At 42.7% G+C, this 14,907-nt stretch overlaps 1 protein-coding gene across 6 annotated transcripts in view; it reads right to left on the bottom strand.

Annotated features, from left to right (window-relative positions):
- TTC6 (tetratricopeptide repeat domain 6) overlaps nucleotides 1-14,907 on the bottom strand; it is a 302,423-nt gene that overhangs the window by 75,958 nt on the left and 211,558 nt on the right. For all 6 annotated transcript variants that reach the window (XM_033953436.1, XM_033953440.1, XM_033953437.1 and 3 more), the window contains one exon: nucleotides 3,317-3,466. In XM_033953436.1, coding sequence (XP_033809327.1) covers nucleotides 3,317-3,466 — 150 coding nt within the window. The remainder of the gene's footprint in view (nucleotides 1-3,316; nucleotides 3,467-14,907) is intronic.

Genomic DNA, 14,907 nt, shown 5'->3' with positions numbered 1-14,907 from the left:
GCAGTGGATGGGGGAGGGGTTCTTCCTATTATTTGATGCTGTTGATGGAATTGCAGATTGTGATTTTGTGTATGGTTTTTTTAAGTTCATGAAAATTTTTTATTAAATTTTGGTAGCAGAACATAAAAATACCTTATCATACTCCACCATTGTTGCTGGAAGTTATGCATCTTCACTTCTGTTAACGAAGGAAGCGGATAATCTATTGCATTTATTATTGCTCATTGCGATTTCATGTATGGTTTGATGAGAGGAAGCTATCTCTGTCTTTTGTTGTTGCTGTTTTTGTTCCAAAGTATAGGGATGGTGTTTCGGTGGGTTTCGACGCTCTTTGAAGTGGTGTTGTGGGGGGGTCTAGGGTGCCAAAAGGAGTGGGGGCTGTTATTGGAGGGTGTGTAGTGTATTACTACTAGGCTGGAGAGGCAAAGTATAGAGAGGAACTGGGCGAGCAGAAGTTTCATTTTGAGGGTTTGAAGATCTTAAGATGGTGCCTAGAAGAGATGAGGAGTCTTTTTTTTTAATTGTATTTTTATTTAATTACTTTTTTTTTGAGAGGGTGAAGGTGCAGGAGGGGGAGGGAGCTGGGTGGGAGGCTGCTAGCTGCTTGAGGTGAGAGGTACTACTGGACTGTAGAGAGAGTTTGATTGAAAGGGGTGAAGGTATTGTTTGAGGATTAGATGTTTAGTTTCTCTGGCTGTAAGTTGCTGCTCTCAGTTGCTGCGCACAGGCGCACGTCACTCTCATTGGTTGCGCTCCACTAGGGATGTTGGGAGGCAGAGCTCGTCTCCCACACCGGCCCGACCAAAATCCCTGTGGCGGAAGTGCTTCTGAGGCACTGGGGCAGCTCCCATTAGTAGTGGAGCTGTCCTAAGGAGATTTCTTTCAAAGTTTAGCACCACTAGGAACATCGGGAGGCGGAGCTCATCTCCCACACTGGTCCAACCAAAATCTCTGCGGCGGAAAAGCTGCTGCAGCGCTGGGGAAGCTCCTGTTGGTAGTGGAGCTGTCCTAAGGAGATTTCTTTAAAAGTTTAGCGCCATTAGGGACGTCAGGAGGCGGAGCTCATCTCCCACACAGGCCCAATCAAAATCCCTGTTTATTCTATAATTTTGTTAGGGCTGCATTTCAATTAAAATTTGTATTTGCATGATTGAAAGTATGGGGTTTCTTTTTCCCATTGCAGCTCCTTGTGATTATGGCTAATAGAAGGTTAAGTGACTTGCCCAGAGTTACAAGGAACTACAATGGGAAGGGGAGTGAAAGCCACACCTTTAATCATGGAATTAATAGTGATTAAAATTTTAATCAAAATACAGCCCTAGTTTCAACTCTAATATAGATGCAGCAGTTTAGTGTCTCAAACAGGACTTAAAGACATTGGCTTTCTCTTGCATTACAAAACATAATTTTACTGCTTTGACACCTTCATATCACCCTTCCTTATTTCCCTGTCTCCCATCCTCCCCTCCCTCTTCCTGTAAGACTGTCATTTGAATTTTTTTATGTTTTACTCATATATACTGATAGCTGTCTTCATTTGTTTATCTTTGATCTGAAGAAGGAGTAGCTTCCAGAGCTAATCTACCAGGCTCTAGTTAGTCCAATAAAAAAGGTATCACTTGGATTCTTTTTATTTCTACATATCTTTAAGAATGGACTAACATGGCTGCCATACCATGTCTTAGGCAAACATGCTGCAATATGGTATTAAATAATAAAACTATAGAAAAAAAGGGGGTGGGAAAGACTTCAGGACTTGTCAGCCTCTATGTATTTAATACTGTATTGATGGTTTAAAACCAATCATCACAGGTTATAAAAAAAACAACAACCAAGCTTTATATCATCAGATATAGCACATAACTGTATAGTGGGGGCATATACATGGGCAGGCCAAGGTCTTGGTTTCAAATGTTATACATAACTGATAGAATACGGTCAGCTATGTGGATTATTTGGTGTAAGTAAGGTGGCCCATTTACACTAGAGGTCTGCACAGGAATGGGGATCACGGGGATCCCACGGGGATGCCCCCTTCAACCCACAGGACTCCCACAGGGAATGGAAGAAAGAGGAGAATTTTTGGTCATAGGGAGGGAGGTACAGAATACAATAGAGAAGACAAAGATGAGAGTGAGAAATGTGGTGGCAAGGGAACAGTGGGACAGATTGAAAGGGATGCAAGAGGGATGAATGCTGGACAGTGGTGAAGAGAATGGAGGGATAAATGTGGCATGGTGCTGGAGAGGGGTGATAGAACAGAAGGAGAAATGTTGAACATGGGGCTGGTGGGCAGGCACGAAAGATGAGAAAGGGATAAATTCTGGACCATGGTAGGAGGAACCAATGGACAACGGAAGAATTTACAGAAGATGGGAAAGTGGAAAAAAGAAACTGGGACCAACTTGATGGAAAAATAAGTTTCTAGACAACAAAGGTAAAAAATGGAATTTATTGACTAAAATATGTTAACTTTAGGAAATGTATATAGCAGATGTCTTTGTATTATGTTCAAAAGAAAAGGAAATGCATTTCTGGTTTTATTTCTACAGTGTTGAAGTACTTGCTGACCCTTGCTGTGACTGGTGGAGATCCCCAAGCACCGCCAGCAGAGGACCTCCTCTAGAGATGGCTAGAATTTCCCACTAGCAGCTTTCTTGAGTCACTGAGGTGCCAGCATCTGTGATTCAGGGATGCTGTTGCTGCCTGCCAAGCTTGGCAAAAAGGACCCCCTGCCAACTGCAGAGGAAGTCCTCAGCTGAAAGCTTGGGGGTCCTCTCATCAGCTGAATATTTCTATTTTATATTTACATTAGAGGCTCTGGTAGAAACCCGTTTACAAAGAATGTATTCTTCCCAATTAATATTTCCAAATTAATAAAGTGTCTTTGCTTATTTGTAAATGGGTCTCTACCAGAACCTTTAATTCAGTAGCATAATTAAATGAAATAGCTATTTATGAGTTTATAGGGATGGGCGAACCCAGAGGGGATTCCTCGCAGGGATGGGTGGGGACGGAGGGATTCCTCATAGGGACAGGTGGGGACAGAGGGATTCCTCACAGGGACGGGTAGGGATGGGTGGGATTTTGGCAGGGGCGGGTGGGGACAGGTGGGATTTCTGTCCCCGCGCAACTGTCTAATTTACACCTGAAATGGTCACACCTAAATTTAGGCACATCCTTGCTGATTTATGCTATAACAGCATCCTGATGCAAAGATGCATTTATAGAACTGGCGCCCAACATTTAGCATCAGGGCACCTAAATAAAGGTACTAATTTATTAAAATCACCTCCTATAAACATGTATACTATACCTGAAAGAAATCGGGATTGATTTCAAGTGTTTCATTGAAGTCAGCCATACACAAATCCTGTTGGAGACGCATCCTGCACAGCCCTCTTTGATAATATGCATCAGCAAAATCAGGAAAAATCGTAACAATTTTGGTGAATGCTGTAAGGGCCTAACAAACCACAATGCATTAGAAAGATTTCTCATAAGTATGCAGGATCTCCAATTTTAATTTGAAGGAAAATACAGTGGTACCTTGGATTACGAGCATAATCCGTTCCAGGAGCATGCTCGTAATCCAAAATGCTCGTTTATCAAAGCGAGTTTCCCCATAGGAAATAATGGAAACTCGCTTTGATGCGTTCTCCCCCCCTCCCCCCCGAGAACCAGCATTGCTCCCCACAAAGCCCCCCCCCGCGATCAGGAACCCCCCCTGCGATCTGGCACCCCCCCGCCACGATCTGACTCCCCCCCTCCACGATTGGGCACCCCCCACCACTTCTTACCCTCATCTGGGCACTCTTGAAAATCGGCCTCCTCCTCTGCTGGGCCTTGAGCATCTGAGCATGCTCAAAGCCTGCGAGTTCACGTTCACGTTCAGAACGTGAACTCGCGCCCAGCAGAGGAGAAGACCGATTTTCAAGAGTGCCCAGATGAGGGTAAGAAGTGGCAGGGGGTGCCAAATTGTGTCGGGGAGGGGGGTCGGATCGTGTCAGGGGGGTGCCCAATCGTGGCGGGGAGGGTCGGATCGTGGCGGGGGGGGGGGTGCCGGTTCGAGGCAGGGGGGTGTGCCGGATCGCAGGGGGGGGTGCCGGATTGCGGGGGGGAGGGGGTGCTTGTAAATCGAGCCATGCTCGGTTTCCGAGGCACCGATTTTGCAAATGTTTTGCTCGTCTTGCAAAACACTCGCAAACCGGTGCACTTGTAAACCGAGGTACCACTGTATTAGGTTCTTACCTTGGTAATCTTCTTTCTAGTATACAGATACATTATTCCTAAACCTTATATTCAATCTATTCCCATGAGAATTCTTTGTAGAAAGACTCATTAGCATTCTTTTGCTCCACCTCCCATTGCTCTGGGCTGTCCTCCAAATTCTCACTTTGTACCAAAGCAGATGGTCAGTCCTAGATAAGAAACAAAATAGGGAGGGGTAAGGGGATTCTCCCAGATCTGCTCAAATCATTAACACATAACAGATGAAACAAAACTTAACCATTTGTAATACATAACAAGGTGAAAATAAACAAATAACCTGCACTAAGGCTGTGGGAGATTCAAAAAATACTCCCTAGGTTCTTCAATGTGGCAGTCTTGTCCTCTATCCTTGAGGCTGGATAAAGGAAAGAAACATAATGTCCAGATTCCCCAGCACATTCAAGGCATAAGCAGGCAATAAACACCTGACAGGGCAGGCTTCAGGAATAATGTGTCTGTCTACTAGAAAGAAGATTACCAAGGTAAGAACCTAATCTTTCCTTCTAGTAGGACAAACACATTTTTCCTGAACCTTTGGGACTTATCTAGGATGAGGGAAATGAGCCTGCTGACAGTACGGATTATCCAAATGCGAAGTCCATTTTGGCTGCTATGTCCACCTTGTAAAACTTTGGGAATGTATGTAGAGAGGACTATGTGGCTACTCTACAGATTTTTTTCCAGAGACACCGCTGAATATTTTGCTCACACGGAAGCCACGCTTCTAGTGGAGTGCACCTTTACAGATATAGGCAGATGCTTTCCACTTCCGATACAGGGTGAAGAAATGACCATATGGGTCCATCTTGAAATAGTCATTTTCTTTTTTTTTTTTTTAATTCTTTATTCATTTTATAATTCACAAGTGTACAGTAAATATCAAACAATTAGAATACAATATCACTTGAAAATCTACCATATCATACAACAAAAAGATATAACCCCCAACCCCTCCCACTTCCATATATAACAAAAAATATACCACATGAATATAATATCTTATCATTCATATATATTATTAATAGAAATCCAACCCCCCCCGATCCACATGTAAGAATTAAAATTGGGAAAAGTGTAAATTATTCATTAGAGTAATTTAAAAATGTCCCCCACACATCCTTAAATTTATTATAGTAACCTTTTTGAACTGCCAACGCTCTTTCAATTTTAAACACATGACATACTGAATTCCACCAGAAACAATAATTCAACCTTGTACAATCTTTCCAGTTATACGTTATTTGTTGAATGGCAACTCCTGTCAATATCATCAAAAGCTTATTATTATTAGCAGATATTTGAGGCTTAGCTCTCATCAGTCATTTTCAAGGCTGTTTGGCCTTTATAAGCAGTATCTACCAGTATGAAAAGATGATCTGACTGTTGAAATTCATTCATAACCTCATGATACTGCAGTAACATTCTGCACACATCCAACAATTTTATCACTTTATCACTCTTCCTCAATCCCAAGGGCATGAAGGCTTGTAATCACACTTCTTGATCGATATGAAAGCTGGAAACCACTTTCGGTAAAGAAAGATGGAATCTGAAATTTTGAGGAAGAGATCTCTGCACAACAATGTCTGCAGGCAAGTACCACAGATATCAGGGCCGAGTTCAGGTCCTCACTCCTCTAAACATACCAAGTTTGGAAAAACTTCCAGGCTTTCGCATATGCTGCTTGAATCACTTTCCTTTTATATCATAGAAGGGTAGGCACCACTTTGTCTAAATAGCCTTTACGTGCTAGCGTCGTGTGCTCAAGAGCCATGCTGTAAAACCAAAGTATTGGGCAGATGCAGAGGATATGGAAGTCAAGTCAGACCTTGGTCCCTTTGAAGACAGATCAGAGCTGCAAATCATGGTTGCCTCAGCCAGCTACTAGAATGACCAGCCCTTGGTGCGTCATGATCCTGCACAGAAGTCTGCCTCTTATGGGCCATGGAGGAGGGACATAAAGAAGTCCTGCAGGTACCACTGGGAGAGGAGCATATTCTAGAGCAGACACAAGTGCACCTTTGCCCAGGGAACCACATCCATGGTTGCAACCATTGATCCCAGGCACCTGCAAATAATGCCAGGCTATGAGAGCTATCTCACTTCAAAACTCCTGTTTCTTACGCAGGAGCTTCTATCTGTGGGCTTCCGGGCGGAACACCTTGTTCTTTCTTGTGTTGAACCGAACTCCTAGATACTCCAAGATCTGCATTGGCTCCAGGTGGCTTTTCCAAAAGTTGTGAACTACAAAAATGTGGGGTGAAACAATCAATATAAAAAAATCATAAATCATTAATTCTTCAAGGTGCTCAATAATGCGGTCCTTAATTAGCTCCTCTACCATCTTTCTCGGTACGGAGGTCAGACTCACCAGTCTGTAGTTTCCTGGATCACCCCTCGAACCTTTCTTGAAGATCGACGTAACATTCGCCACCTTCTTGATTTGATCGACAGATTGGCTATTGGTTGAAGCAGTTCAGCTATAGTCCCTTTCAATTCCTTGATTACCCTCGGATGGATGCCATCCGGTCCCGGGGATTTATCATTTTTAAGCCTATCAATCTGCTTGCATACCTCTTCTAGACTGACCGTTAACCCTGTCAGTTTTCCATCTTCGTTTCCCGCGTATAGCCTGTCGGCTTCCAGTATGTTAAGTATATCCTCTTCGGTAAACACAGACGTAAAAAATGTATTCAGTTGTCGGCAATGGCTTTGTCCTCCTTTAGCACTCCCTTTATTCCATGGTCATCCAACGGCCCCACCTCTTCCTTCGCGGGTCGTTTCCCCTTAATATATTGAAAGAAGGGCTTGAAGTTTTTCGACTCCTTGGTTATTTTTTCCTCTTAGTCTATTTTGGCCCCTCTTACCACCTTATGGCACCTGCTTTGATGCTGTTTATGCTTTTTCCAGTTTTTGACCTTTTCCATTCTTTAAATGAAGTCTTCTTGTCTCTGATAGCTTCTTTCACCATTACAGTGAGCCACGCAGGTTCCTTGTTCTTTTTCCTCTGGGATTCCTTGCCGATACGTGGTACATATAGATTTTGCGCCTCGGTGACTGTGTCCTTAAAAAGGGACCATGCTTGTTCTAGTGTCTTTACAGTGCTTATCCTCTTCTTAATCTTCTTCCCCACCATGATTCTCATCCCTTTGTAATTCCCCTTTTGGAAGTTCAGCACCATGCCCATCATTCTGGATGTTTCGCCCCTGTGTCCAGGTCGAAATGGATCATATTGTGATCACTGGTTCCCAGCGTCCCCTCTACTTTTACACCTGTTGAATGGAAGATATTTTTTTTGAGATGTGAGATGAATAGGGTGCTGATTGGTGCTCAGTGACTGAATGTTGATTAGAAGAGAGGCTAAGTTCCACATTTACAATGTTTACAGAATATTTATAATATTTAATGTTTTAATTAGACAAAATATCATATTATGGTTGGAGGTGGTGATTTACCCATGATTGAGAATAAATCCCCCGATTAGTTTAGGCTGCCTTATAATGAGTTGGGGAATGAATTTCTGAGGTCTCACCACAAATGAGTTTCATATTTTGAACATATGTTCAGTCGTACCATTTTTCTTAACATTGAAAAATTAAATATTTATGATTTTTGATACTGATTGTTTCACCCCACTTTTTATAGTTCATTATTTTTGATTTTGTAGTGGGGTTTGTGTCATTTTTTTTCCAAAAGTTGACCATCCAGCCCATCTTCTACAGCAGCTGAATCACTTTGCAAAGGCATTCTGCCTTCAGATTTGGACTGGGCTTTTATCAGTCAGTCGTCCAGATACAGATGTACTTGTATACCCACTCTGTGCAGGTATGCTACAACTACAACCATCACCTTGGTGAAGTTGTGTGGCGCCATGGCCAGCCCAAAGCACAAGGCTGCAAACTGGAAGTGTTGCTCCAGCATATGGAAACGAAAAAACTTCCTGTGCTACAGAAATATGGGAATGTGCAGATAGAGCTCCATCAAATCCAGCAAGGCGAGGAATGCCTCAGGCGCCACCAAAGCAATTACCAACATCACAGTCTCGATCCAAAACATGGTATCATGAGGGTCACATTGATCACCTTGAAGTCTAGAATCAGTCTTCAATCTTCTGAACCTCTCTTGTACACTGTGACAGACTGATACCCCTCCCTCTGGTTTGGGGATGTAAAGTTTGTGCACACACACTCTGGACACACTTTTAACTGTCACAAAACCTTTATATATTTACAAAACCCCTGAGTCTGTTCCCTCACAGCCCAGGGAGAAAATTATTCTCAGTTCAGCAAAACAGTCTCAGCCAGACCCAGGAATATATTTCACAATGTTCAGAGCAAGAAGTTTGGCTTACCTCAGCCAAGCTACCAACAACTGTTTCACCTGGTACAGTCCAACTTTCTCTCTTTTAAGTGCCATCAGGTCCCTTGGGGCTACTGCCTAGCCACACTGAGGTATTTTGAAGCAGATAAGGCTTTTAATTTTAAATTGGGAAATCCAAGATGGCCACCCCAGCAGCGATTTTAGCATTAAAAATGGCCCATAAGAGCTACATTGGAGTCCAAATACTAGCTCTCTGGGGATTTTAGAGGTAGAGGACCTTGGCCTAACCCCCAAAACACAAAAAAGCCCCCCTTTTAAAGACCCCCCCCAAAAAAATTCTTATGGTTGTCATCCTGTTACTCACTATACCATGCTGTGTGGAGCTGCAGACAGCTTACAGGGAGTACTTCTGCTTTAAACATGCCTGGAATCTGGACTGCTTTTTCTTCAAACTGTGTCTTGGGCCCTAAGAAACAGCTGAAGACCTCGACACCCACTGGAACCTCACTCACACAGACATGGGTGGGTGCGAGGGGGATAGGGGGAAGCAGTTGGCCCTGATCCTGGAAAAACCACCACAGAGCCACTCAGCCCTCGCTCAAGTCCACTGCGGATAGAACCTGAGGTGAGCCTTGCTCCAAAGGGATCAGTCCCTGAGCACCCAAACTGTTAGTGCCCACTGTCCAGGTGGGTGTACTACAAAGTGGTCTGCCCCTTGGAAGCAGACTTCCGACCTTAGAGTCTGCGTTCTCCTGCAGCCAGAAATGCCCCAAGACTGGGATCCTCTGTAGCACCAGCCTTGCATACGGTAAGCAAAAACCAAATTTAATGAAACTATAAACATGAGCAGAAAAGATAGGCTCCTACCATCTCACTTGTAGAGAGACAACAGGGAAATTGGAGGACAGCCAGAAGATTAGGAGGCAGAGCAAAATACTAATGAGGCTCTCTACAAGAATTCTCATGGGAAAGCACGTAACGGGTGTTATCCAGTGACAGCAGGCAGATATTCTCACTTGTGGGTGAGGTCGTCCACAGAGCCTCGGCATGGACAGTATTAAAAGTATATCACCACTGTTTTTAGAAACTTCGCAACTATCCACACCACACATGCATGAGTGCCTTCCCTTTCGACGTAAGCTTGTGGTTCCTCAGTTCCATAAGCAAGCAAAGAAGCCAACCAGGGAAGGAGGGTGGGTTGTGAGAATATCTGCCTGCTGTCCCTGGATAACACCCATTACGGTACGTAACTGTGCTTTATCCCAGGACAAGCAGGCAACATATTCTCACATGTGGGACTCCCTAGCTTACTACAATGAGATGGAGGGAATGTTGGCCATTTAAAGAATACATTTTGTATTACTGCTTGGCTGAAGTAACCATCCCATCTGGAATAAGATTCCAGACAGTAGTGAGATCTGAATGTGTGAACTGAGGACCAAGTAGCAGCTTTACAGATCTCAGCAATGGGAGTGGAACGTAAGAAAGCAACTGAAGCTGCCTTAGTTTGGATCTTATGTGCTGTTACACGACCCCCAGCCTGAGAATAGCAAAAGGCAATACAGGCTGCCAACCACGTGGAAATAGTTCTCTTGGTCACCCAATCCAACCATAAATGTCTTACTTACTATCAACAACTTGGATTTCTCTTCCCATCCTCTCCTTTTGTTTCAATATGTTTTTGTTAGGTTAGTTCTAAGTGTTTGTTCTGTTTCACCCTAAAATTCTGTAATTTTATTGATTTGTACATCGCTTAGAATTTTTGAATAAGCGATTAATCAAATTTATAATAAACTTGAAACAAGATGAACAGTTGAGAAGATGTTCTATGTGACTTAGTCCGTTGTAAGTAATAAGCAAAAGCTCATTTGCAGTCCAAAGTATGAAAAGTTGTTTCTCCAGGGTGAGAATGAGGCTTAGGAAAGAACACTGGAAGCACAATTGATTGGTTCAAATGAAATTCTGTGATTACTTTCGGTAGGAATCTAAGATAGGTGCAGAGAACTACTTTATCGTGGTGGAAATCTATAAAAGGCGAGTCCACCACCAACTCTTGAAGCTCACTCACTCGATGAGCAGAAGTGATGGAGATTAGAAATACCACTTTCCAAGTGAGATATTTATGATGAGCTGAAGACATTGGTTCAAATGGAGGCTTCATCAGTCTAGTGAGAACACTGAGATCCCAAACCACTGGAGGTGGTTTGATAATGAAAAGTCCTTTCATGAATCTGGAAACAAAGGGATGAGCAGTCAGAGATTTATCGTGCACTGATAGCACTAAGATAAACTCTGACTGAAGTGGTTTTAAGGCCCGAGTTGGATAAGTGTAGAAGTTAATCCAATACTGAAGCTATAGAAGAGGATGAAGCATCCTGATGATGAAGATTACACCATGTTGAAAACTGTGTCCACTTCTGCTGGTAACACTGCTGTGTAGACGGTTTTCTGGATGCAAGTAAGACAAGTTTGACAGAATCAGAATGATCAGTGTCAACTGAGGCATCCCGAGATGTACCAAGCTGTCAGGTGCAACGACTGAAGATTGGAATGTAAGAAAGACCCTTGATTCTGCGTGAGAAGAGATGGAAAAATCTGCAGAGGAAATGGATCTTTGACATTGAGTTGAAGGAGAAGGGAAAACCACAGTTGTCTGGGCCATCAAGGAGCTATGAGGATCATGGTGACCAACTGCTGCTTGAGCTTGACCAATGTCTTGAGTATAAGAGGAATCGGTGGAAACACATACAGAACATGTGTATCCAATCCAGGAGAAAGGCATCTGCCTCTAGGCAATGTCTGGAACAGAATTGAGGCAGCTTGTGATTGAGAGGGGACGCAAACAGGTCTATCTGAGGAGTCCTCCAAAGAGAATATTTGATGTAGTATTGAGGAGTGACGTGACCACTCGTGTGGTTGAAGAAACCTGCTGAGTTTGTCGGCAAGAGTATTCTTCTCTCCTTGGACATAGACCGCTTTGAGGAATATGTTGTGAGCAATAGCCCAGTTCCAAATATTCTCAACCTCTTAAGAACATAAGAATTGCTGCTGCTGGGTCATACCAGTGGTCCATCGTGCCAAGCGGTCCTCTCACGCGACGGTCCCCAGGTCAAAAAACAGTGCTCTAAATGAGTCCAACCTCACCTGTGTAAGTTCCAGTTTAGCAGGAACTTGTCCAACTTTGTCTTGAATCCCTGGAGGGTGTTTTCCCCTATAACAGACTCCAGAAGAGCGTTCCAGTTTTCTACCACTCTCTGGGTGACGAAGAAATCCTTAAGTTTGTACGAAATCTATCCCCTTTCAACTTTAGAGAATGACCTCTCCTTCTCCCTACCTTGGAGAGGGTAAACAATCAGTCTTTATCTGCTAAGTCTATTCCCTTCAGTATTTTGAATGTTTTGATCATGCCCCCTCTCAGTCTTCTCTTTTCAAGGGAGAAGAGGCCCAGTTTCTCCAATCTCTCACTGTACGGCAACTCCTCTAGCCCCTTAACCATTTTAGTCGCTCTTCTCTGGATCCTTTCGAGTAGTACCTGAAGAAGGCCTGGTTTACGCAGAAGCGTTAGCAGGGCATGAAAGAGACCTTCCTAGTCCTGATCAGAGGGTCTTATATACATGCAAACACATTTAAAACTTTGAAAAAGTCAGGATAATAAACAAAAGACCAGGAAACCAATATATAGCATAGGAAAAGGGGAATTCACTATTTGTGTGAGGTGTTAGGTGGGGCAAGATCATGAAGGAAATCCGGTATAGATATACATAATACATACATAGAGATATTAATGACTCCATCTTGTTTTAATGACTCTATTTTGGGTTTCTGTCTTTCTGTGTCTCCTCTTCTTCTTGAGGTAAAACATACTGCAGTTTTCTCGCTTTGAGCTTCATGGCTCTAATTAATACCAGACCTCTCAGTCTGGTTTGTGGAAGATATAGGGTTTCACATTTTTGAATACAGATAGTTATATGTATCTTATGAATGCAATATACCGTGTTATGGGTGTGTGATGGGATCCCATGAGTGATTATGTGCGTGAATGTATATTGAACATGAGAATTGGTTTTGAAAAACATATTTCATATATTTTAAACCTGAGGAAATTCTGAAAAGTATCACATCTGGAATTTAACCTCTCTGACCTTTAAGCTAAGCAACTCTCTACTCTGTGGGGGGAATAGCCCTTCTTCCTTCTTCTGTGCTGACAGGAACACAAACTTCTCAGCAGATGCTGAAAAATAGAAATGCAGGCTGGCTTAACAGACAAACTGTTTGATTTAAGTTTTGAGAATGACAAAAAGAATATTGGATATGTAATGTAATAATGTTTTATGCATATTTAGAAATTAATGTAAACAAAAATTTGATTTGTGAAACTTTTTCTCTATGTCAAAAGGAATGTTCTTTGTTCAAGCCTAAGGACAGCCTTTGTCGGTCGATTGGTTGACAAGTAATCATATCATGCTGTTCATGTAGATATATATTGGTGAACGACAATTATAGGTTGGAATTCTTTGCTAGGAATGCCAGCTTTTGACTTCTGTAAAAAAATTTCCATGACGCAAATAACCTTTTGATAATTGCTATGGAAATTAATAAACACAATAACATTTTATGGAAAACATTTGCATCATTTACCATTATTTCTGTATACTTTGCACACCTAAGAACAAAGCTAGCTGCTCATACCGTGTCCTTCTTCGTGTATGGCAACCAGTGCTGGACGCAGAACTCCAGGTGAGGGTGCACCATGGCCCGGTACAGCGGCATGATGTTCGTAATCCCCTTCTTAATCATTCCTAGCATTCTGTTCGCCCTTTTCACCGCCAACGCGCATTTCATGGACAGCTTCATCGACTTGTCAATCAGAACTCCCAAGTCTCTTTCCTAGGAGGTCTCTCCAAGTACCGACCTGGACATCCTGTTTGTTGATGTAATACATTGCAACTTGATTGTGTGTATTAGTAAGACTTGATTGGATATAATGTGTTAAAAAGTCTTGAGAGCACTGCAAATGGCCTGAATTCCATCAGATTGATGTGATATTGTTGCTCTTAGGCACACCAGTGACCCTGTGTGTGAAAACTGTCCAGATGAGCTCCCCAAGCATATTTGGACAAGTCTGTGGTCAGAACCATTTGATATGGAGGGATTTGAAACATGAGCCCTTTGGAAAGATTGGAGGAATTCATCCACCACTGCAGAGATTGATGAAGTTATGATGTAACTGTAATCTCTTGTGAGAGTGGGTCGAGAGCTTGAGACCACTGAGATGCCAAGGACCACTGAGGTGTCCTGAGATGAAGCCTCACAAAGGGGGTAACATGGACTGTGGACACCATGTGACCTAATAGGATCATCATTTGTCTGGCTGAGATAGACGGAAGATGATAAACTTGATTGCAAAGTTTAATCAAATTGTCTTGTCTTTGCTGAGGTAGAAACACCGTGAGTTGAATCATGTCTTGCAGGGCTCCTATGAATTGAAGAGTCTGAGAGGGTTGAAGTTGAGATTTGGGAAAATTGACTTCGAACTCCAAATGCTGAAGAAACAGAATCATTGACTGTGTTGCGGCGAACACTCCTTGATGAGAAGCATCTTTTATGAGCCAATCATCGAGATAAGGAAAAACTTGGAGTCTTTGAGCCCTTAAAGCTGCTGCCACTACTACTAGGCACTTGGTGCATACTCTGGGCGAAGATGCCAAGCTGAATGACAGAACTTTGTACTGAAAGTGATGATGGGCTACCTGAAACCTTAGAAATTTTCTGTGGGCAGAATGAATTTGTATGTGGATATAAGCTTCTTTTAGATCCAGAGATCATAACCAATCATTTTGATCTAAGAGTGGATATACTGTAGAGTCGCTAAGAAACAACATGCAAAACTTTTCTTTTATTAAGAATTTGTTCAAGTCTCTGAGGTCTAGAATTTGACGAAGACCTCCCATCTTCTTTGGGATGAGAAAATACTGGGAGTAGAAGCCCTGATTCTTTTGAGCAGGGGGTATTATCTCTATAGCATTCAGATGGAGTAGCGATTTTATTTCCTGAGGAAGAAGGGACATCTGCTGAGGGTTGAAAGAGGACTCTCTTGGAGGATGATTTGGAGTTGTAGTTACGAAATGAAGAGAGTAACCTTCTTGAATGATTTTGAGAACCCACAAATCGGTTGTTATCAGCATCCGTTGATAGTATAACTGGAGCCAATCTCCAATTGGCTGAGGAAGAGGCTGAGAGAGAGGGACAGCGGCTATGCTCTCCATGAGTACATCAAAAAGACTGAGCAGGTATTTGAGGAGCTGTTAGCTGAGA

The sequence above is a fragment of the Geotrypetes seraphini genome, chromosome 7, assembly GCF_902459505.1.
Source record: "Geotrypetes seraphini chromosome 7, aGeoSer1.1, whole genome shotgun sequence".
Classification (NCBI taxonomy): domain Eukaryota; kingdom Metazoa; phylum Chordata; class Amphibia; order Gymnophiona; family Dermophiidae; genus Geotrypetes; species Geotrypetes seraphini.
The sequence above is the reverse complement of the archived record's forward strand: the minus strand, read 5'-3'. Positions and strand labels throughout refer to the sequence as shown.